This window comes from Mesoplodon mirus, assembly GCF_964341445.2.
Source record: "Mesoplodon mirus genome assembly, chromosome: 4".
NCBI classification, from domain to species: domain Eukaryota; kingdom Metazoa; phylum Chordata; class Mammalia; order Artiodactyla; family Ziphiidae; genus Mesoplodon; species Mesoplodon mirus.
Window position 1 is genome coordinate 46,343,720 of NC_138979.1, and position 22,155 is coordinate 46,365,874.

At 38.1% G+C, this 22,155-nt stretch overlaps 2 protein-coding genes across 2 annotated transcripts in view; both read right to left on the bottom strand.

Moving 5' to 3' along the window:
* The window catches only part of DNAAF4 (dynein axonemal assembly factor 4), a 104,001-nt gene extending 98,527 nt beyond the window's left edge, over positions 1 to 5,474 (bottom strand). The window contains exons 1-2 of the mRNA XM_082617094.1: positions 5,393 to 5,474; positions 1,139 to 1,205 (exon numbers count right to left, since the gene is read on the bottom strand). The gene's annotated coding sequence lies outside the window, so the exon portion shown is untranslated. The remainder of the gene's footprint in view (positions 1 to 1,138; positions 1,206 to 5,392) is intronic.
* On the bottom strand, positions 1,221 to 21,664 carry PYGO1 (pygopus family PHD finger 1). The gene is made up of 3 exons (XM_082617095.1): positions 21,583 to 21,664; positions 5,393 to 5,478; positions 1,221 to 4,345 (listed from the first exon to the last, which is right to left on the bottom strand). The coding sequence occupies exons 1-3, from the start codon at positions 21,629 to 21,631 to the stop codon at positions 3,221 to 3,223; spliced, it is 1,260 nt and encodes a 419-aa protein (XP_082473221.1). The 5' UTR covers positions 21,632 to 21,664; the 3' UTR covers positions 1,221 to 3,220.
* Between the last annotated feature and the right edge of the window lie 491 nt (positions 21,665 to 22,155).

A 22,155-nucleotide genomic window follows, 5' to 3' on the forward strand; every position in this document is an offset into this window, starting at 1 on the left:
ACTTGAGAATGTAGGAGAAACCCCAAGATTTCCTGCTCAATTGTATGTACGTGTGTCTTTGCGTATATGTGTGCATGTGAGATGAGGCCTTTCAGTGATGGAAAAGGATTACACCAAAAAAGGTGCGATGCTACGGGAAGATTATGCCACCCGTGTGCATTTATTTCCCTCACTGAGTATTTTTTAAATGTTTAGGGCAGGTCATCACTTGTCTTAAGAAAGCCATATTGATTTGTATCATAGCCTTCTTTGAGTCACATTAGGCAAATTAATATCTGGCCATTCTTATAGTTCATCACTTTCCCTACCAAAAAGCCTCTAGATAACTTCTGACAGTGTTATGTAGAGACAAATGTGGAACTAGTAAGAAAATTAATTCAAATACATGAAAACATTCATCAGCTATGATTGTAGTTTGCCTATGATTCACTGTTAAAATCAACCACGGGTTTTTCTTCTGTAAATTTAACAGATTTGTATTTAAGTAAGGTGTTCTTAAGACCTAAATACAAGAATAAAAATTCACTTGTTTGTAAGTTTTTAAAAACAACTACTTGGAAATGGAAAATAAAAGAATCACATTATAAATCAAGTATTTTTAGACTAACTTGGGAGAGGTTATTTCATTTTCACAAAACAACTAATAAAAGTGTAAGCAATAGAGGGCGTTAGAAACTGCATAATCAGTTTTAGCAATGAGCACAACTTGAGTACTACCGTGTAAAGTGTTAACTCCTGAAGACGCTGGAAGGTTCTACTCTGCATCTACCTGACTGTATTCAGTCATTTAAAAAAAAAACATGATCTGATGCTAGAACTAGGCATATAGCATACAGTGCATCATATCTTAAAAATCTGCACTCACTAGGATTTCAAAAACATCATAATTAGGTCCTTAAACATTCAGAAAATTATGTATCTTTAACAAAAACTACAATGTAAGCAAAATGTGATCTTCGAGTATGCTACTGAACATACCAAATGTCAAGAGTCAGCCCAAACTACTGCATTTTAACCTGTTTCAACTGGTAAAGTTTTCACACAAAGGAGTACCTAGTATTAGAGTTTATATCATTTCATTTCCTAAAACTATAAAGACATTTATATTACAACTATATTTAAAATATCTTGTACTCACCTCTAACTAGTCACAGGTAAATGGAGAAAACCTTATTATTCCCTTGTACCATATGAAATTGCTGCTTCTGTAGGTCAAAATTAAAACACTACTTAAAAAAATAAGTTTTATTCAATCAAAATACACATCACAAGCATTAATAGTTTTCTTCTAATAGGACATTAAATATTTCATTTTTATAAAATTCATCATTTGCTAGGCTGTATAAACTGTTCAAACCCTCCAATTACTGTTTTTCAACTGGAGAATATGAAGTTTCTTAGAAAAATCTCCAAATGATGAAAACTACACCAGTTCACTGGATAAAGTTCTGGTGACTACAATGTAAACAAGAGAATTGAATAATTCAATTAACTTTGCTTTAGTGGCTTGTGACATGTGACACCAGTGCTGTCATGTAAAAGTGTGGGTTCATGTTTATTAACCGAAGGATTATAATCAAAATTTTCATGCATAATTTAAATTTCTTGGCAATATTGCTGCTGCTGTCATTTCACCAAGGTTTAAATTATCCCTTTTGCAGTTCACCACATAGTCTTCAGAACTTTTTTGGTCACAACGATGGTTCAAGTTTGGGAGATTTACCAACATCCAACCATTGTATAAATTATTATCAATTGTCATATAGAATCCTTTTTTGGGGTCACAGGTTATGATCCGCTCCAAAAACAGGCTTCTCTTGTTTCAAATCTTAATAAGTGCACCTCCAACTGTCTCCATTCGTAATCATCTCTCAAGAGAATACTCTCAGGTCCATTTTTACTCTTTCCCCAGTCACAGCGGAAACTCCTGTCTGCTGCAGGGCCTCGAACTGTAAGCTCTCATCTTGGCTCTTAATTGATCTTTGCTTAAAATGGATTTTGAACTCCCCTGAGGCTCATTTTTAATCTTAATAATCTTTAATCTTAATAAGATCCCCAGAACGAGATTTTTCAACCCACCACTCTTTTGCCAGCAGAGCCCTCTAAGGCCAAATTGATGTTTCTACCTATCTCATTTGCAATATGTCCCTGGTTTGAAATGATATTAAGAAAAGTATTCACAATTCTTCTGAGGATACTGTATTATTTCTTTCTCTGGAAAACAATAACAAAACAACTCAATAATCAAATTGAAGAGTGAAGAGCATAATACTGTTATATTTCTAAATAGCACAACTAAAAAGTCCTTTATGACAACTCTACTAATTGTAGTCAATTTTCAACTGATCTAATGTTAGCAATTTCATGTGGTACAATCCACAAGTTAATCAATACTTATTGAACATCTACTATATGCTAACATCTGTCTCATGTCTGTACAGACATCCTGGAAAGACTGAGTTGATAATATGAAGGTCACTAATTTCAAGGACCCTAATATGGGACAAATCTGGTGTCATACTCTATTATTTTTTAAAACACTCATTAAAATGTATGCTTTCTTCCATGTTTTAGCTATATATATTCTTTCTGAAAACATGTTAAATGGATCCTCAAATATTTTTTTGAACTAAATATTTAATTTGATATTGCCGAAGTTCATTACTGGAATACACTTGACCCTTGAACAATGCGGGGGCTAGGGGTGCTGACCCCCTAACAGTCAAAAATCTGAATACAACTTTATAGTCAGCCCCCCAAAGCTGTGGTTCCGCATCCTGGGATTTAATCAACAGTGGATCATGTAGTACTATAGTATGTGTTTATTGAAAATCAGTGCGCCCATGCAGTTCAAACCTGTGTTGTTCAAGGGTCAACTGATACATTTTTCAACGATTCTAACTTTTAAAAGTCAAAACTTGCCTACATTTGCTATATATTATCTTGAAGCTTCAAGAGGCTTTTATGTTCATGATTACAAACTAAAATTTATTTGTATATTACTTTCTAATGCACCCCATATACATTATTCTTATTTAAGATAGCAAACAAAAACAATACAAAGTTTGCACTAGCAATGAAGTGGTTATTAATAAAAACTAAAAGGTAAATAATTTTTTTGTGTGTGCATTTAAAAAAATAATGTAAAACATTAAAATCCTGTGTCACTGAACCTCTGTAATACACAGGAGAAAAAAACCACTGTAGTTAATGCCTGTGATTAAGCATCACTGCCTACTGCAGGGGGACCAAAAGTTTCTCTAGTGCGCATTAACTGGACATCTTTGTCAGCCATACAGGTATCACAGCCCCATACTGCTGATGCTTCTGCTGTTAGGAGGCCATAAGCTGTTTCAGTCATTCCAGTGCAGATCCGATGAAACCATTTCTGACAAGAGGCTTCACATAAGATGGCATCCTGATCATCATTCACTTCATTTGTACAAATTCCACAAGGATACACTGGGTCAGAAGAAGAATGCCCATGACGGCTTGGGTGGAGAGAGGATTTACTGCTTTTCTCAGTGGTGCATGTATCTGCGGCACCTCTAGGTTGTCGTGGCTTATTCTGTGTCCCGTTTGCATGGCTGTTGTTTGTAGCTTCAGTGCTACTCGAACGGCTATTCTCTTGATTTACAACATTGTTTCGATTAACATTTTTTAATTCAATATTACTCTGATTCACTGTGTCATCCATATTTAAGTGAGGTGGATGAGCAGAGGAATTTTGATTAGTGTTTTTGGTTGCTCCTTGACTAAAGTCTTGTTTTGGGGGTGGTGCTTTTGCTTGACCAAAAGTGTTTGGGGGAGGAATAAAAGAATGATTAGATTCTAACGGAGAACTAAAATTTGAATTATTTCCAGGGACAAAGTTAGATGCCAAGTCAGGGTTAGATATTTGGCTAGCATTCTGTGGAGGAATCTGATTGAAGTTTTCAGCAGGATTTTGTCTAAAATGTTGATTAGGCATGTTAACATTCTGACTTAATGCATTATTATAAGATGGGTTTCCAAAACTCGAATTATCATGTGGCCCAAAATTAAAACCATGAGGTCGATTAAAACCCATGCCCAAAGGATTCTGAGGAAATGGGTGTGGCTGATTCCTGAGTGAGTAAGGACCACAGTATGGGGAAGACATTCTTGGAGGAACGTGAGGTGGCATTCTGAATGTGCTGTAGCCTCCAAAGCCAGGATAACCAGGACCAAGATATGGATTTGACGAAGGTAGTGGTTTATAGGAAATAGTATTGTAGTTGTCATCAAATGGATTAGCAGCCACTAGATGGTCAGAGTTTGGATTTGGTGGTGGAGCATACTCAGACAAAGGAGGAAAAGAAGGCCCCTGAAATGAAAATGTAAAATACAATGTTTTGACCAAAGAAGTCATAAATGTTAACATTTATGAACTTAGTTTTAAATTTCTTTTGAAGTGTTACAAAAATTTAATTCTTCACCTGACCTTTCAATTCCAAATAATGTTTATATTTATATTTAATGATAAAACTGTGCAGGTTTCTTTCATTTAGGAAAGGAAATAAGGTGTACTTTTTTGAGCTCAAATCAATTGTTACAAACTCTAGAAGTATTCAGCCTTCAAAAGAAGCTTCATTACCATAATTTTCATTGAATATGCTTGCCTGTAACTCTAGAATTTTTCACGTAAATTTTAACTAAAAATACCTTTATACCTTCAAACACCCATAAAATTAAATAACAGTAAACAGGATCTAAATTTTTTTCCCTAGCTTAACTTCAGAGAGTTAGCTACTAAAGTATTCCCAAAGCACTAAGGCCTAGGCCTCAGACTGGAAAAATAAACTGCCAGTTTTAGTCACAACTGCAAGTTTAACAGTGTGGCCAAAATGGAAAAAGGTAATCTGTACACATTTCATACTTACTTGCAGTCTTTATAATAAAAACAGTGCTTCAAATTTATAGAGGATAAAACCAAGAAAGTCTGTATTTATAACTGTTTATTACAACCAAAGGTTTCAGACAAAAGATGCTTCCACCATGATTGCTTCATGATATGTACATACTACTGATTTATTATAATAGTTGAACATTACTCCAAGTTAAACTTGTATCCATATATTTTTAAATCTTTTCATAAAACTACAGGCATCTATTCCTTTTAAATTAGCTTTAAGAATAAGCATTTTAATTTATCTGCCTACACTTCCTTCTTGCAATATTCACTCTAGGCTTACAGTTCAATAATAGCCACTAGTTGCAAAGCAAAAAAACCCCAAAAAACAAATCACTGCAGAATTCACTACTAGGTTCTGAATTAGGATAGGAAACAAAACCCATGACGAAAGTTAAATTTACCTCATAGCCTGATCATATCAGTGAAGAAAAACTGTTATTAAAGAAAATGCCAATTTACCTGGGTATTTGTCTTGCGCTTTTTCTTATCTGGGCTTCCTAGTTGTACGCCTGGTCCTCCTAACCCATCCAGTCCACTATCACCACCTAAAAATAAATAAATAAATAAATCCAGATAATATTTCTACTTATCAGTGAAATTTATATCTCTCATAGCAATATCTATTATAGCTAACTGTTACTATGTTTTCTATTTTTATTAGATAAAAGCAATACTAAGTTCTTATTATCTTTGTTCTTCAAAAAGTCTTCCCTATAATCTCAGCCAGAATCAGCCATTCACCTCTACCCCATAGCATTTTTTATTATTCTTTCAGTGAAAAAGTAATTCTCCATCCCACCCTCAAACCTTCAGTCATCTGGTTTCCTATCCCTGAAGCAAACACTGTTGCTAGTTTCTGATCTATCTTTCCAAAGATAATCTAGATAAATTCCAGCATATCTCTGGGGAGTACACAAACAATGGCATGCTTAGTATGGAACAATGGTCTGTACCTTGCTTTCTTACTTGGAAACCATTCCATGTCATTACATATAGAACTGCTCCATTCTCTAATAACTGAGTAGTTCACAGTATGATTATACCATAATTCATTAAACTAGTCCCCTCCCTATTGATGGATATTTTGATTGTTTTCAAACCTTTGCTGTTCTGCAATGAAAATCCATGTATCAATGTCTTTACACTCATGTAAAAGTCATTCCTAGGACTGGAATTATGGCATCAGAGGTATGTGCCTCTTAATTCTGAAAGGTATTGTCAAAATACAACAATGTATGTGAGTATGATTTTCTCAATACGATCAAGCAAAAGCAAAAGCTTGACTGTGAATCTAAGAAGTTTAAAAAAAACATGGGATTTTCTTCCATTAAAAAACACTTTTTATTACAGAGAATTCTGAACATATACAAAAGCAGACAGAATAAAATTATGTACACATATATGTAGATACACATTTGTAGTAAACTATAATACATATTTGTAATAGATTAATAAATAAATAAATCCAATGAGCTGACAGAGAATTATAGGAGACTTGCTCATACATGTGGATTCCGAGAAAGAGATATTTAAACTGAGACCTAAAAGATGATAAGAAATCTCTCATATGAAGAGCAGAACGAAAAGCCTCTAGGCAGAGAGAATAAATAGAAAGGAGCTTGAATGTGTCATGTCTGAGACATTTAAAAGAGGCCAGTGTGTTATGGAACTCTGGTCTGGAGAGCACCTTTAGAAGAGGCTAAAGAGACAGGCAGGGACCAGATCATTTTAAAGTGTCATGAACTGAATGCTTGTGTCCCCGCACAATTCATATGTTGAAGCTCTGCCCCCTAATGTGATAGTATTTGGAGGTGGGGGCTTTTGGAGGTAATTAGGGTTACATTAGGTCATGAGGGTAATGGGATTAGTGGCCTTATAAGAAGAGAAAGTGAACTCTCTCTCTCTCTCCACACCCCCTTCCTCCCTTCCACCCTCCCTCCTCCCACATGCAAACAGTGGGAAAGGCCATAGGAGGACAAAGCAAGAAGATGGGCATCTATCTACAAGCCAGGAAGACAGCCCTCACCAGGAGCTGACAAACTGGATGGCACCTTGATCTTGGACTTCCTAGCGCCAGACTGTGAGAAAATAAATTTCTGTTGTTTAAGCCACCCAGTCTATGGCATTTTGTTATGGCAGCGCAAGCCAACTGAGACATAGAGCCTTATAGTTTATGGTAAGGAATTTGGATTTTATTTTAAGAACAGTGGATGATCATTTAAGGATTTTGGGCAGGAAAGTAACACGATTTATGTTTTTAAAAGATTACATTAGCAATTGTGCTGAGAATAAATTGGTGATGGGAATGGGGCAGAAGCAGGGAGACCAGTAATGATATCTTTACAATAGTAGTTCAGGAAAAGAAATGGTACTTGGCAATAAAGAGAAATCAGCGTGCTGGCGAGAGTTCCACACATAACAAAAACGCAAAGCAGATTTCTGTAAGAGCTATTTAGAAGAAGTTTAAATATTGTGGAGGTAAAAAACTATGACAACAATAAAATTTTAGTAAGGATTCTGGATGTTAAATTAATATCTAAACATCAAAAGCTTTCATTTTACAAACTATAACCAGTTAAAAGATAAAGTAGAAGATAAGCTTTCATTAAAAGGAACAAAACTAAACTAAAATAGCTAGCAATAAATTTAAGAAATGCACAAGATCAGTATGAACAAAAACTTTTTTAAAGCCCTATTGAGGGACAAAGAGGAAGACTTCTAATAAGTGGAAAGGTACTCCCTGTTCTGGCTAGCCATCTAGAACAAAATAATACTGTTTTTATTTAGCTCACATATTATCCCAGATAGGCTGGTTGTGCCCTCCTCAGAGACATCAGCACCTGGTGTTTGAGTCCCAGGCCCACAGGGCCCATCCTCTAACCCCACAGGCATTCATACCAGCCTAAGCAGCAACCCCTTCTCAGAGACCTGAGTTTAAACTCCACAGGGACCCTCTTGTGAGTTTATATATTTTAATAATTCCAACCTCTTTCCTATGTCCTTCAGCCTTAAGAATGGTAGCTGCTTCCCACAGCTGTTACCTCTGTAAAAACTTTAGTATCCTATTTTGCCAGTTTAATATCTGTTAATAATACTTTATATCAAATTCTTTCCATTAAAAATAACTAGTCTGGGGCTTCCCTGGTGGTGCGGTGGTTGGGAGTCCACCTGCCGGTGTGGGGGACACGGGTTCGAGCCCTGGCCCAGGAGGATCCCGCATGCCGCGGAGCAGCTGAGCCCGTGCACCACAACTACTGCGCCTGCGCTCTAGAGCCCGTGAGCCACAACTGCTGAGCCCGCCTGCCGCAACTACTGAAGCCCACCCGCCTGGAGCCCATGCTCCACAACGGGAGAGGCCACTGCAGTGAGAGACCCGTGCACCACAACGAGGACCCAACACAGCCATGGATAAATAAATAAATAAATAAATTTAAAAATAACTAGTCTGGTTTCTGTCTCCTGACTAGACCCTGACTGATACATATTTCAAACACCTCCCAGGCTGAAAATAGCATTACTCCTACGTTAACATCATTCCAGAGATTTAGCTTACTAACTACCTACTTTTCCTCCTGTGTATAAATTTGTGATAGTAATACCTTTACAAAAATGGGCTATTATTTTTTAAATAAAAGCACTAAATTTTAACTTTATTAGAATTTAATAAAGGAAAAAGAAATAAATTACACTGAAGAATATGCTAAATGTTTCTTCACCAGAAGAGAAATTTTTGAAAATAATTCTCTAAGGCTAAAAAAAGACATCAAGAAAAACATTAAGTTGGAGAAATTATGGTTTTTCTTTTTTCAATCTTTAGATGGTGTCAAGTGACTTCCTGCTTTGAAAGTTGAGGATAGTATAGTATCACATCTTATTCTACGTTTTCCCTCCCTAAATTTAGCAGGGTATTTTCTATCTCTAGATTCTTCATTTCAGGTAAATTTTCTTTTCTCATATCTTTGAATACTTTTTTCCACTCTATTTGTTGAGTGCTCTATTTCAGGGGTACTAATTATCATTATGCTGGGGAGATTTTTTAGCTCCATACCTATTAGCTCATCTGACTAGTCTTTTTCATCTGCACTTAATCTGATTATCTGAAGTTTTTCTATTATGTAACTTAATTGTTAACTATCTTTATTCTGTTTCTAATTTGTAATTTATTTGTTCTCTATATATGTTGTTTTAGTCAATTTATTTCCTCAGGTCTGCAATTTACCCTTCTTCTGTGTTTTAATATTATCTTGTCTTTGAGCTCTTATTTTATTTAAGTTCTACAACTTGAAGTACATGTGAGTTATTTCCTTCTGTCCTGTAGGTTATGGGTTCTTCATCTTCTGCATGCTCTTTCTCTTTTTATTCTTTGTGTGTCAGTTCACTAGTTTGCTACAGTATGTTTACATAATTATCGTGCTTTTATTTTTATCTTGTAACTTTGCCCAGACCTTTAAGCTCTGATTTAATGTGCGTAACTTTGACTCCCTTTTATTCTTATCTAAGATTGTTTGCCTGGCTTAAATGGTTTGCATCTATTGAGATAATCATATGATGTCCTTTACATTATTTATTTTTATAAATTTATTTATTTATTTATGGCTGTGTTGGGTCTTCTCTAGTTGTGGCGAGCGGGGGCTACTCTGTTGTGGTGCGTGGGCTTCTCATTGCAGTGGCTTCTCTCGTGGAGCACCGGCTCTAGGCGCACGGGCTTCAGTAGTTGTGGCTCGTGGGCCCTAGAGCACGCGGGCTTCAGTAATTGTGGCACTCAGGCCTAGTTGCTCCGCAGTGTGTGGGATCTTCCTGGACTAGGGCTCGAACCCGTATCCCTTGCATTGGCAGGTGGATTCCTAACTACTGTGCCACAAGGGAAGTCCCCTTTACATTATTTTAATGTTGGACCCAGCCTGACATTCCTATGTTAGTAAACCCAACTTACTAATTTTTATATGAATGCTATATTTATGTGACTGGATATGCTAATATCCTCTTTATAATGCTTGCCTATGTTAGTAAGATTAACCTCTTGTGTTTCCTTGAAACATCCAGGCTCTTAATCCTAAGATTTTGTTAAATGCACATCTACCTAGTCAGGGGGTGCAGTAACCCATTCACATGGGAGGATTCCCTTGAGTCCTCTGATTCAATTTGTATCCCTGAAGGCTTCTTTTCTGTCAGAGAGTCCTTTAAAAACAACAAAAACTTCCCATTTCACTCATTTTTTTTCTCACTCAAAGCAGTGAGAAGACAAAACTACTCATTTAATTTGCTTTTCCCCAGACTTGAAGTTATTAGTAATTCTCAACATTTTGTAAATCACCAGCAGCTTCCAAGGGGCAGGGATTGTTTTAGAAGCCTAAAACAGTGATCCAGATTTCACCCTGTTCCAGATTTATGTTACCGGGCTATGCCACTTCCCTTGTTTGCTGCTATCACTGACATTTTTGCTGTTTTTTAAAACTGTTTTGGTTCATTTCACTTGAAATTTAGAAGAGAATCTGTACGGCAGCTTTGTTCTACCATCTTAGAAGTTTATATCTATATCTATGTTCTTTCACTTAATCTTCATAACAAACCTATGAGGAGAGTCATCCCTATTTTAAAAAAAGAAAGAAAAAGCAATGGAATTGTAAAGGTATGGATCATACCCGTGGTAAAAAAGCAGCTATGAAATCTAAAACTAGTATTTGTTTTTCTTTTGCTTTTAGATGTACAATTCAGTGGGTTTTGAGCATATTCACCAGGCTGTGTAACCATCACCACTATTTAATTCCAGAACATTATCAGTACCCCAAAAAGAAACCCCATACCTGTTAGCCATATAATATGTGGCTTTGAGTTTGGCTTCTTTCACTTAGCATAACATTTCTGATGTTCAACCATGTAATTTTATGTATTAGTATTTTATTCTTTTTTATGGCTGAACAATATTCCACATTATGTTTATCCAGTTGTCAGCTGGTGAACATTTGGGTTGTTTCTATTTTGGAGGGATCATGAATAATGCATTTATGCACACATTTTTAAACGAATATATGTTTTCAATTCTCTTGGGTATACACCTAGGAGCGGAATTGCTGGGCCACATAGTATCTCTATGATTAACATTTTGAGGAACTGCCCAACCGTTTTCCACAGTGGCTGCACCATTTTATGTTCCCACCTCTAAAGTCTGACAGTTCTAATTTCTTCACATTCTCCCCAAGATTTATAGTTTTTTTTTAATATAGTGACTCTAGTGAGTATGAAGTGGTATCTCCTTGTGCTTTTAATTTGCATTTCCAAAATTACTAATGATGTTGAGCATCTTTACATGTATTTATTGACCATTTCTTTATCTTCTTTGAAGAAATGCCTATTCAAGTTCTCTGCCTATTTTTTAGTTAGAGTGTTTGTCTTTTCTGTTAAGTTTTAAGAACTCTTTATGTATATATTAAGGATACTAGAATCATCCAATGTAAAACACATAAGTTTTTAATTTTGATGAAGTTCAGATTATTTTTGTTTTGTTGCTTGGATAAAACTAGGTTTATCTGCTTCTAATATAGTAGTTTGCCTCCCTAAGATCTTACACATATACTCTCTTCCTCAGTGGCCCACAAAAGGCAAAAATGGAAACTTCTGGTTCAAACTAAAGGAACTCCTATCTTAATATAATCAATAAAAAACACTGAATCACTATGTTGTACACCTGAAACTAATATAATATTGTAAATAAACTAAACTTTAATTTTTTTAAAAAACTATAAACGGAAAAATGTAAACATTCATTAAATTAAAATATAGTTGTGACCATTAAAAAATTTTTTTAATAAAAAAATGACAAAGGGACTCCTATCTTTTAATTTTATTTTGACATGGTAATCCCATTTGAATAGATGGTAAGTAAAGAACTAAGAGAGAGATCCAGTGCACTCCTCAAGGTCATTCATTCAAAATCATATGGTTCAGGAATGGTTAAACTACTTAACCAATGTATAACTTTCAGCAGCCTATATACACTGAACTAATGAGTTCATATTAACAATTTGTATGCAGTTTTCCATAACAGTATATACTAACATACTGAACAGAGAAATGTGTTGTTCTTGAATCTGAATACCTAGAAATTCTGTGGAAAAGAATTAGTAATGGGCTTGAGGTCAAATAATAAAGTGGCTATATAAATAAACAAAAGGTCCAAACATCTAAGTCCTGTCCTTCCTAACATTTGTTATGGGTATTTCATTATAACAAAAGTATCAACAGAAAAAGGTAATTCTTTTTTTTTTTTTTTTTGCGGTACATGGGCCTCTCACTGTTGTGGTCTCTCCCGTTGCGGAGCGCAGGCTCTGGACGTGCAGGCTCAGTGGCCATGGCTCACGGGCCCAGCCACTCCGCGGCATGTGGGATCCTCCCGGACCGGGGCACGAACCCGTGTCCCCTGCTTTGGCAGGCGGACTCTCAACCACTGCACCACCAGGGAAGCCCGAAAAAGGTAATTCTTAAAAAGTAACAAGTTATTAACAAATTAGTCTCTAATCTAGAATATATAAATTACCATTCACAGCATTATTAAGACTACTGAATAATTGTAATTTTACTATTAGAATGCTGTAATTTAAAGATGGACAAAATGTACTCTTAATGGTTAGTATCTACCATCTCTGGTCATTTTGTAAAACTTTAATGATAATTCCTGTATTTACTGTAAGGTAAAACTCTGACATTTGGAATCATTTAAATAAGTTCATTATTTTCAAGTAATCTGTAAGCAAAACCACCTAAAATTCTTTTTTGAAAATTGAGTTTTATAGTATTAGGTTTTTATTTAAGAGTCTAATATTTCCCTCCATAAAACAATCTTCAAGTTCCCACTGGCCTCAGTTGCCCCACTTATTGTTCATCTAAAAAGTTAACTATGTAACATTTCCAATGGCTCTGACTCTTGGCCTTACCTAGGTCCCTCCCATTGCTATATGTAATACTGGTGGTTCTGTCATCTCCATGATGTTAATAAGTAATGTTAGATCAGATTCATGGTCATCGGGGCTAATCAGAATATAAGCTACCAAGAATTTCTGTAATTATTACTCTTTAAAAACGAAGTGCAAGGGGAGGGGAAAGTAGTGGTCATAAAGCCAGTTATTTAGGTTACCTTAATAACTTTTTTTTTTTAAGAAGATGTTGGGGGTAGGAGTTTATTAATTTATTTATTTATTTATTTTTGCTGTGTTGGGTCTTCGTTTCTGTGCGAGGGCTTTCTCTAGTCGTGGCAAGCGGGGGGCCACTCTTCATCACGGTTCGCGGGCCTCTCACTATCGCGGCCTCTCTTGTTGCGGAGCACAGGCTCCAGACGCGCAGGCTCAGTAGCCGTGGCTCACGGGCTCAGTTGTTCCGCGGCATGTGGGATCCTCCCAGACCAGGGCCCGAACCCGTGTCTCCTGCATTAGCAGGCAGACTCTCAACCACTGCGCCACCAGGGAAGCCCCCCTTAATAACTTTTGATACCAAAGCGTCTCTCTATCTGCTCTACATATCTGCTGCGGCTGACTCTGCAAGGTAAACCATGAACATTCAGCCAGAAGTTGAAAGTCGTGGGGCACAGAACCAAGAAAAGGGGAACTTCCAAATCTTGTTGTAACAGTGCTTACTCTGATCCTTCTGTTAATAATTGAATTTCTTCAACTCATCTCTTCACTCCTACGTTCCCAGAGCCCTCCGAATGCACAAGGCGGAAGTGGGAAAGGGTGATTATCAACAATAGAAAAAGAAACCTCTCTCATCTTAAGGAATTTTATCTATATATTATCACTTTTCATTATGCCAATCAATCTCAATTAAGCACAAAAATAGTTTTACCTCTCCTTTTACCCTTTAACCTTTATTTAGGGCTGGAAGCTTAAGTTGTTTCTCTACTTGTAGTCTTAGAGGAGAGTCCAACCTACTAAATGATACAATTTTTTCCCCATCTACAGACGCTACAAATCAATGATTTTTTGATATGAAATCCGTTTGTAAGTATAAAATCATTCTTTTATTTGTAAGTACTTTTTATTTTGTAAAGAGTGGATTATTTACTTTAGGCCTTTTATGCATTTTTTTTTTAGGTCTAGTTACAACTTCTTTATTCTTCCTATTAAAGACTCAATCTATTTTGGTCCCATGTCCTTAAAAGGGAGTGAAGGCATTATTCTGTACACTAGATAGCAGTGTGCCTTTAATATATTTTAAATTTTCCTTTATTAAACTCACTTTATTCACAATAATGGTTTGGTTTGTGACAGTGACTGTTCTCATAAGTAATGTGACTACATTATTTTAAAATATTTTATAATCAACATTTTCCTTTAAAGAGACTTGCTTCATCATTATTCCAAATAAGTGTTTATTTTAATATGTGTATGTGGTATAAGGATGTATTCTAGGCTGATTAAATGACTCAAACCAGGTTTGTTTTCCCCCAAAATTCATATGTTGAAATCCTAATCCTCATTATGATGGTATTAGGAGATGGGGCCTTTGATAGGTGATTAGGTCATGCGGGCTCTGCCCTTATAAAGCAGTTCTGGGAGATTTACTGCCCTTATATAACAGACCTGGGAGAGTTCCCTAGCCCCTTCCGCATGTTAGGACAGGGTGAGAAAGACTGTTGTCTATGAACCACGAAGTGGGTCTTCATCAGACACCGAATCTGCTGGCACCTTGATCTTGGACTTTCTAGCCTCCAGAATTGTAAGAAATAAAATGTTTGTTGTTTACAAGCCACCCAGTCTATGGTATTGTTACAGCAGCCCAAACAGACTAAGACAGTGCCTAACACATTGCCTGGCACACAATGGGTACTCAATTATTAGTTCTCATTTTGCTTTCCTTTAGACTAAACTATACCACTAGTGCACTTCATTTCAGCTTCTATAGTATTTATCATCCTATCAAAATATGTAATAGCCAGCAGGGTCAGCACAATCAGTAGACACTCAAGAATCAGTTTTTCACAACAGCACAGAAGTCTGGGATATAATGTCCGTTTACTCTACCATTTACTATGGATGTGAACATCTTAGCTAACAGCTTTATCTTCACCTGAAACACATACTTCTGTAATACTGGTCTCTACTATGGAATGGAAATATTGTGAATTAATATGTGAATATAGTATTGTATGAATTCCATTAAGCATTTGGCAAAATGGCCTTATATGATTGAAATGAAAAAGACATTATTTCCTTTTAGAATGCAAGGCAGAAAGTGTCTGCTATGTGATGCCCCAAACCTAGATCAATCTGGGCATGTAATAAATATTAAATTCAGAAAGCCCTCAACATCAGTGATTTAAAGTTTCATATATTTGTGGTTCTTGTACCAGCTGTTCTCCCCAAACTAATGATCTTTGCACTACTGAGGTACATGAGATTTAAGGCTGCTCACAAAGGTAAAGCTTAGAAGCGTGGGTGGACGGCATCCAAGTGTGAAGCTGACTCTACACAATAATATCAATACCTCTAATAATGGGCGGTCTCAGTGGAGCTGAAGCTTTGAGGATGAGTATCTTACCAAAGTCGGGAAAAAAGAGGGCATGCCTAGCAGAAGGAACAGAATGTGCAAAGAAAAATTTAAAGACATGAGAGATCATGACAACATCTAGAGAGGAAATGTGACTATTTCAGAACTGGAGCATGGGAGACAAGGGTAAGCATTTCATGGAATATGAAGGATCGAGGACTAAGTGGTAGGCCTGGGCCAAATAAAAATATAAGAAGGTTGGATTGGGTTAATATAAGAAGGTTGGATTTTTATCCTAAATGCAATGGGGAACCAAAGAAGAATTTTACAAAAAAGAGTAACATGACTAAATTGTGTTTGGGGAGCATTATAGCAATGGAACATATTGGCTAGGATTTGGGGCTCTAGAATTTAAGTTCTAGCTTTGCCACTTACTAGCTGGGTAAACTTGAATATGTTACTTAACCACATCTTACTTAACCTCTCTGAATATCAATTCCTCAATTATAAACCTAGAATGATGATATCAGCTAGCTTACAGGGTTATTGAGAGGATTAAGCAAGATAATCCATTTAAATTACTTAGCAAACTGTTTGGTAAGTACTCAATAGATGGTAGTTACTTACCACCAGCAGTAAGTAACAATGTGAAAAATGGGTTAAGAAAGACAAAACGGGAGGCCACTGAAACCAGTGATAGGGTTATTATAATAATCAAAGAGAAAAGCAAAACCTGAACTAAAGAAGTGGTTGTGGAAAGATTGAGGAGATGATGGGTTCAAAACATACTAAGGAGACAGATGATCTAGGACTCTGGGACAGTGTTGAGTTGCAGTGGGGCATGGGTTTGGGTCACTAGATAAATGATCTTCATCAAGTTAGGGAATATGGGAGAAAGAGCATGCTGGAGGTCTCACAGATAGACACCTTTCATTCTACTTGTTAACAACAAAATCCATTTATCTCCCCCTCATAAATTTACTCTTCCTGTTATATATCTGACACCATTCTCATACATTTTTCTCCTCTACTTCTCTGGCTACTCCTTCGCATCCTGTTTTTCAGGGTCCTCTTTCCTCTTTTATCTCCTAAAGGTTACTGTTCCTAAAGTTGCGTTTCTCAATGCTTTTCTCTTCTCACTCTTCACTCTCTTGGGTGAGCTCATCTACTCCCAAGGCATCAATTAGTATTCACATGTTCACTGATAACTTCCAGATCTCTATTTCTGGCTCAGACCACCCGCCTCGGTCCAAACCGCGTATATCTGTTGCATACACTGCAGCATCCCAGGGGGATAGTCATTCAATGTGTTGAAAACCAAACTCGCTTCCCTGACACTCTGCCTAGCCCTTACATATGCCAATTAAAAAACAAAACAACAAAAAACCCCAATCCTTTCCTGCAGACTTTCTCTCGTCAGCTCTTCCCCTCAATTCTGTGACTGTAAATTATGCTTCCTCTTCAATCTTAATCCAAATCTTCCATACACTTCTCTGATCAAGATGGTCTATATTTTTTAGTACAGTCTACTTTTAGCACTTCTGTGACATTTTTGTGTTACTATGCCATTCTAAAATACATGCCTCTCCAATGTCATTTCTAACTCTGGTTAAAAGTGTTTCATCTGAGGGTGCACAGTCTTTTAAAAGCAGATAGCTACTTAATCACTTTTGCCTCATGACTAGTGAAATTTCTACTTTTACTAAAGAACTATCATTTGTTCATAGTCTAGATAGAGTTATCTTGATACTATATAGTGTTCACCATAGTTCTGATATGAGCCACTAAGTCTGCTGTCTTAACTTCTTCAGGCAAAATCAGTAATAAATCAGATATAACTGTATTTGAAACAATAAATGTGGCATTTATGTTAAAAAAAAGCATTTCATCTGAAATGAATGCTTCAACTTCCTTCTTCATCTCTAAATTTGTTTTTCTTCCTTCATTTTCTCTTTTTTTCCCCAAGACTAACTCTTCATTTGCATCCTTGTTGCTATTCCTTCTCTCATATGCAGAAACCTGATTTATGAGGAGTCTTGTCTGTCTAATGCCCAGCTTCCACAACAGCAAATGCCTAGCACATGGCAGATATTAAAAAACATGTACTGAATGCTTTATTAATGAATTATCCTCCTTTCTGTTGCTTTTTCAGTTTCTCCCCTCTCCTTCTAAATCAGGTTCTTTTGTTTGTCTACTAATATGTCTGTCATTTTTCAAGGGAGAAAAAATAAAGAGAACCCATACAAACTTCCTCTTCACTCTCTTTCCAAGTTATTGGCTATGTCTTTCCTTCTATCACCAAACTTCTTTTAAATCATATCTTCACCACTTAATATTCACTACTTTGAAATGTAGTTTTCTCCCAAAAGTGCCTTCTCAAAATCACCACTAACTTCCTAGACCTTTTTCTCATCCCTCATCCTCCTTGTTGCTCTTTTTACATCATTTAAAACAAAGGAACACCCACCGCTTCGTAGAACTCTCCTCCAGGAGGCCTTCCTTGACTCCCTTAAAGATAGGTTATATACGTTCCTTTATTTCCTGTAGATTATCACAGCATTTATCATGCTGTTTGTAACTGATTACTTATTTGTCAGTATCCCAGACTACACTAAAAGTTCTTGAAGATAGGTATTATGTCTTCTTAATCAATGTATTCCCACTGTCTGGCACTATAACTGCCCAACAAATATTTTTTGAATAAACGAATGAATAGCATCATCAGATCAACATCTAAGAGTTCTAAAAATACTGGATAATGGGAGTGTTGGTTAAAATAAGGAAAAAGGGCAAGTAAAAGTGGTGGGAGGGGCTATGGACAAACCAAAAGCAGCATAACGATATGAATCAGTTCCTTCATGTATTCACTGATTCGTTCATTTGATATTTACTGTGAGCAAGGAAATTAGGAAAGAAACAGAAAGATAATCAAGATATTGCACCTATCCTCATGGATCTGTCTTACAATCCAGGGCTGAGGGTTTGGGGAGTGGTAAGAACTGGTAGGAAATAGGAGTAAGATACTTTGCCACTAAATAGCAATTCTGAATCTAATATTAAGATATCAGGACAGGAACTTCCCTGGTGGTGCAGTGGTAAGACTCCAGGCTCCCAATGCAGGGGGCTCGGGTTCGATCCCTGGTCAGGGAACTAGATCCCACATGCATGCTGCAACTAAGAGTTCGCATGCCACAGCTGAGGAGCTGGCAAGCCACAACTTAGGAGCCTGCCTGGCACAACTAAGACCCAGCGCAACCAAATAAATAAATATTAAAAAAATAAAATTAAAATAAATAAATAAACTATCAGGACAAGTTTGGAAAACCACCAATCAGCTTCCTCTGGTCCACTTACCTTCACAATCTAGGTCTACCAGCAGCAGTTCTCAAACTTTAGTGTACATAAGGAACACCGGGGGAGCTTGTTAAAGATGCAAAGAAATCTCTCAGAAATTCTGATTCTGTGGGTCCAGGAAGCTACGTTTTGAATAAGCATCCTAGGGGATTACGATGCTTTTGGTCTACAAAGTCCTTAGTCATTCACATTGTCATAATTTTGCCATATCTGAGTTATGTCTATAATATTTTCTAGTAATTCCTTTAAATTTAAAAAATATATAGGTCTTTCTCTATATAGACAGATATACACAGATATGTCTATTTATCTATATCTTGGTCTTATCCTAAGCAAAAGGTTTGATAACTTATATTTTTGACAATACACATGAAATAAATACATAACCATTAAAAAGTCTGATTATATATGTATCATTGGATAAGAAACAGTTTGAGAAGCATTGTTCAAGAGATTATGCTCTGCAAACACCACATTCTACATGCAGTCTGATGATATAAATTATAACTAGAAGCTCCAGGGCAGTGAAGTTCAGCAGAATTGTGCTTCGGAAGAGCTCATGTAGATAATCTGGTACCTTTTATGGATTATAAAATAATTTTAAAATGTTTTAAAAATTAATGTTCTAATTAGTACAAAATGACATAATAAAAACCCCTCTTCATATTGGCTTTTTATTTTAAAAAGTGCTTTGTCTTTTATTCTGGTACTTGACTCTCAGAATATTCTTGAGCTGACACCTAAGTCAACTTCCAACAACTAGGGCATCAAACTTAAAACCAGCAGTTGTAATAAAACAAAGACAGATCTGTAGCCTTGATGCACAATAAAATACCCATCAATTTTATTTAAAATTACATTTGATTAAGACTGATAATTGAGTTCAAAGGTATAAACTTGATAAAGCTTTCTTTTCCTTCAACCCCAAAGTAATTTATAATAGTAGGCAAAATAACATGGCAAACATATCAAAGAAATAACTATCTCAGAAAGGTCTATTCCTTAAAGGCTTTGGCAATTCATAACCACAAAGAGAAAAGAAAGTTGAAACAGAAAACCTTCACCAAATGAAAGATTGTGCTATTAAGCCTGTAAAAACAATATATTCTGCTCTAAATTATGTTTTTGCTTAAATGGCTAAGAAAATCAATCTCTAAATACTCAAGTGATGTTATTTGGATATCACATTGTCACTGTGTCACAAGCCAGTTCTACAGGTTTAACCTCTAGTCACAAGGAACAAAAACATAGATGAATGACTGTGGTCCTTGATCTCTACATCACTTAAGTCAACTGGAAATTTACCTTACTACTTACTGATTTATAAAGCACTTTATCCTGTTTGGATGAAAGGATTATTTCAATAACTTCCTAACTAGCCTCCTGCTTTAGCCCTTGTTCTCTACAGTCTATTCTCCGCAGAACAGCCAGTTAAAAACATAAGGCAGATCACTCTTCTGCACAAAACCATCCAGGCGCTATCTCAGAGTAAAAGCCCTAATCTTTTAAATGGCTCACAAGGCCAATACACATTCACCGCATACTTCAGCTCAGCTCACACTACTCTCCCTTTGCTCACTCACAATAGCTTCTTTGCACTTGCTTGAACACACTAGGCAAATTCCAGACCCAGGGCCTTTGCACTTGCTGTTCCTTTTGCCAACACTTCTATTCCCACACATATCCATATGGCTCTGTCACTTCCTTTGGGTCTTTGCTCAAACATCATCTTCCAGGTTAGCCCTCTTATACATAATCGCTACCTCTCCACCCCCATACATATTTTCTAACCACTCTCCCTGCTTTGATTTTCCCCATACCACTTACCATTTGACATCCTATACCATTTATTTGTTCATCATTTGTTTACCCTACAAGAGTCTGCATTCCTCCTGGGTGCAGATGGTCTTTTTGCTTTGTTCACCGCGGTATCCCAGTGCCAAAAACAGTGCCGGGCACACAGTAGATGTTCAATAAATATTTGCTTAATGAACAAACAGTATTACTTCAACTTTGGGACTTTCGGCCTGAACCCTATTGAAAGCTGGAAATAAGAGCTGGAGGATACTCCCCAAATTTCCAGACGGCACTTGGTGTCTGTGAACTTACATGCGTTATCTTTTGTCTGGCACATCGTTCCCTCTGATACTTCTTAGATAGTAAGGCAGCAGGAAAATTCCTAACTAGTGTGCAAGGAAGAAGCAAGCCAACCGTGTATAAAACTGATTTGGGGCGATTTGATTCTTATCCATAAGCCAATAGTGAAAAGCCTTTTGAATGAATATAGTTTCTCCTCTTAAGCCTAAGGAAAATAAAGCTGTATGTTTGTTGCCTTTTGGAGAACGGGAAGGGGGGCTGGGAGAGACACGGAGGCCCGGCCCACCTTCTGTAAGAGCGTCAACTCTAGTGCGGTCCAACTTACTTTTTTTGGGGGGGAGGAGGGCATCGTTCGTGGTCTCTGCCACGGGGTGTTTCTTTCTCACCCTCTGAGCTGCCTATTGTGCTGTGTCTGGCCAACGAGGTAAGGTGGGCGAGGAGCGGGGTATGAAGGGATGCTGAGTGCGGCTTCAACTGCCTCCTAACACAAAGTCGGGGCGGCCAGGGCTCGGCGCAGGGGACGCAGGGGACGCGGGGGACGCGCGCCTCCGACCGCAGCCCGGGCCCCGGGGCGCAGGCGGGACGCGGGCTGCGCGGAGTTAGGCCCGGACAGAGCGCCGTGGCCTCCCGGCGGGCGGGCACGCGGCCCCCCCACGCTCCGCGGCCCCCGCGCGCCCCGTTCCCCCCGCTCCCCTCAACCCGGCGCCCTTCTCGGTTACCTCGAACTCTCTTCAGCGAAATGGGATCCTTCTCCTGTTCTGCTGACATTACAGACCGCAAAGCATGACTCCCCCCCAGGCCGCGGGAATTCGGTCTCTTTGATGGTGCGGCGGCGGCTCCTCCTCCTCCTCGCGGGGCCGCTGCGGCTGCGAGGCGAGCCTCCGAGGCGAGGCGCGGCCGAGGGCGGTGGGGACGCGGGCCGACTTTGCAAAGTTTGGGAGGAGGACGAGGCCTCGGGGCGGCCGGGCGGCGTGCTGGGGCCGGCCGGGCTCAGCGGCGGCGGCGGGAGAGCGGCCTGGGGGTGGCCCCCCGCTCGGGGCCGGCGTGTGCGGAGGACGAGTGCGCCGACGCCGCCGCCGCCGCCGCCTCCTCCCACTCCTTCTTCTTCGCCGCCGCCGCCTCAGGAGCCGCTGACAGGGGAGGCGGGAGGCGGGCGGCCCGGCCCTGGCGGCGCACTCACAGCGCCCTCTGAGGATGAGGTCTGCGCTCTCGCCGCTCCCGAGTCGCAGACACAAAAGCCCCCAGCTTAGAGCCGCCTGCAAAACCCGCTCTGGGGCGGGCGAGGGACGTGG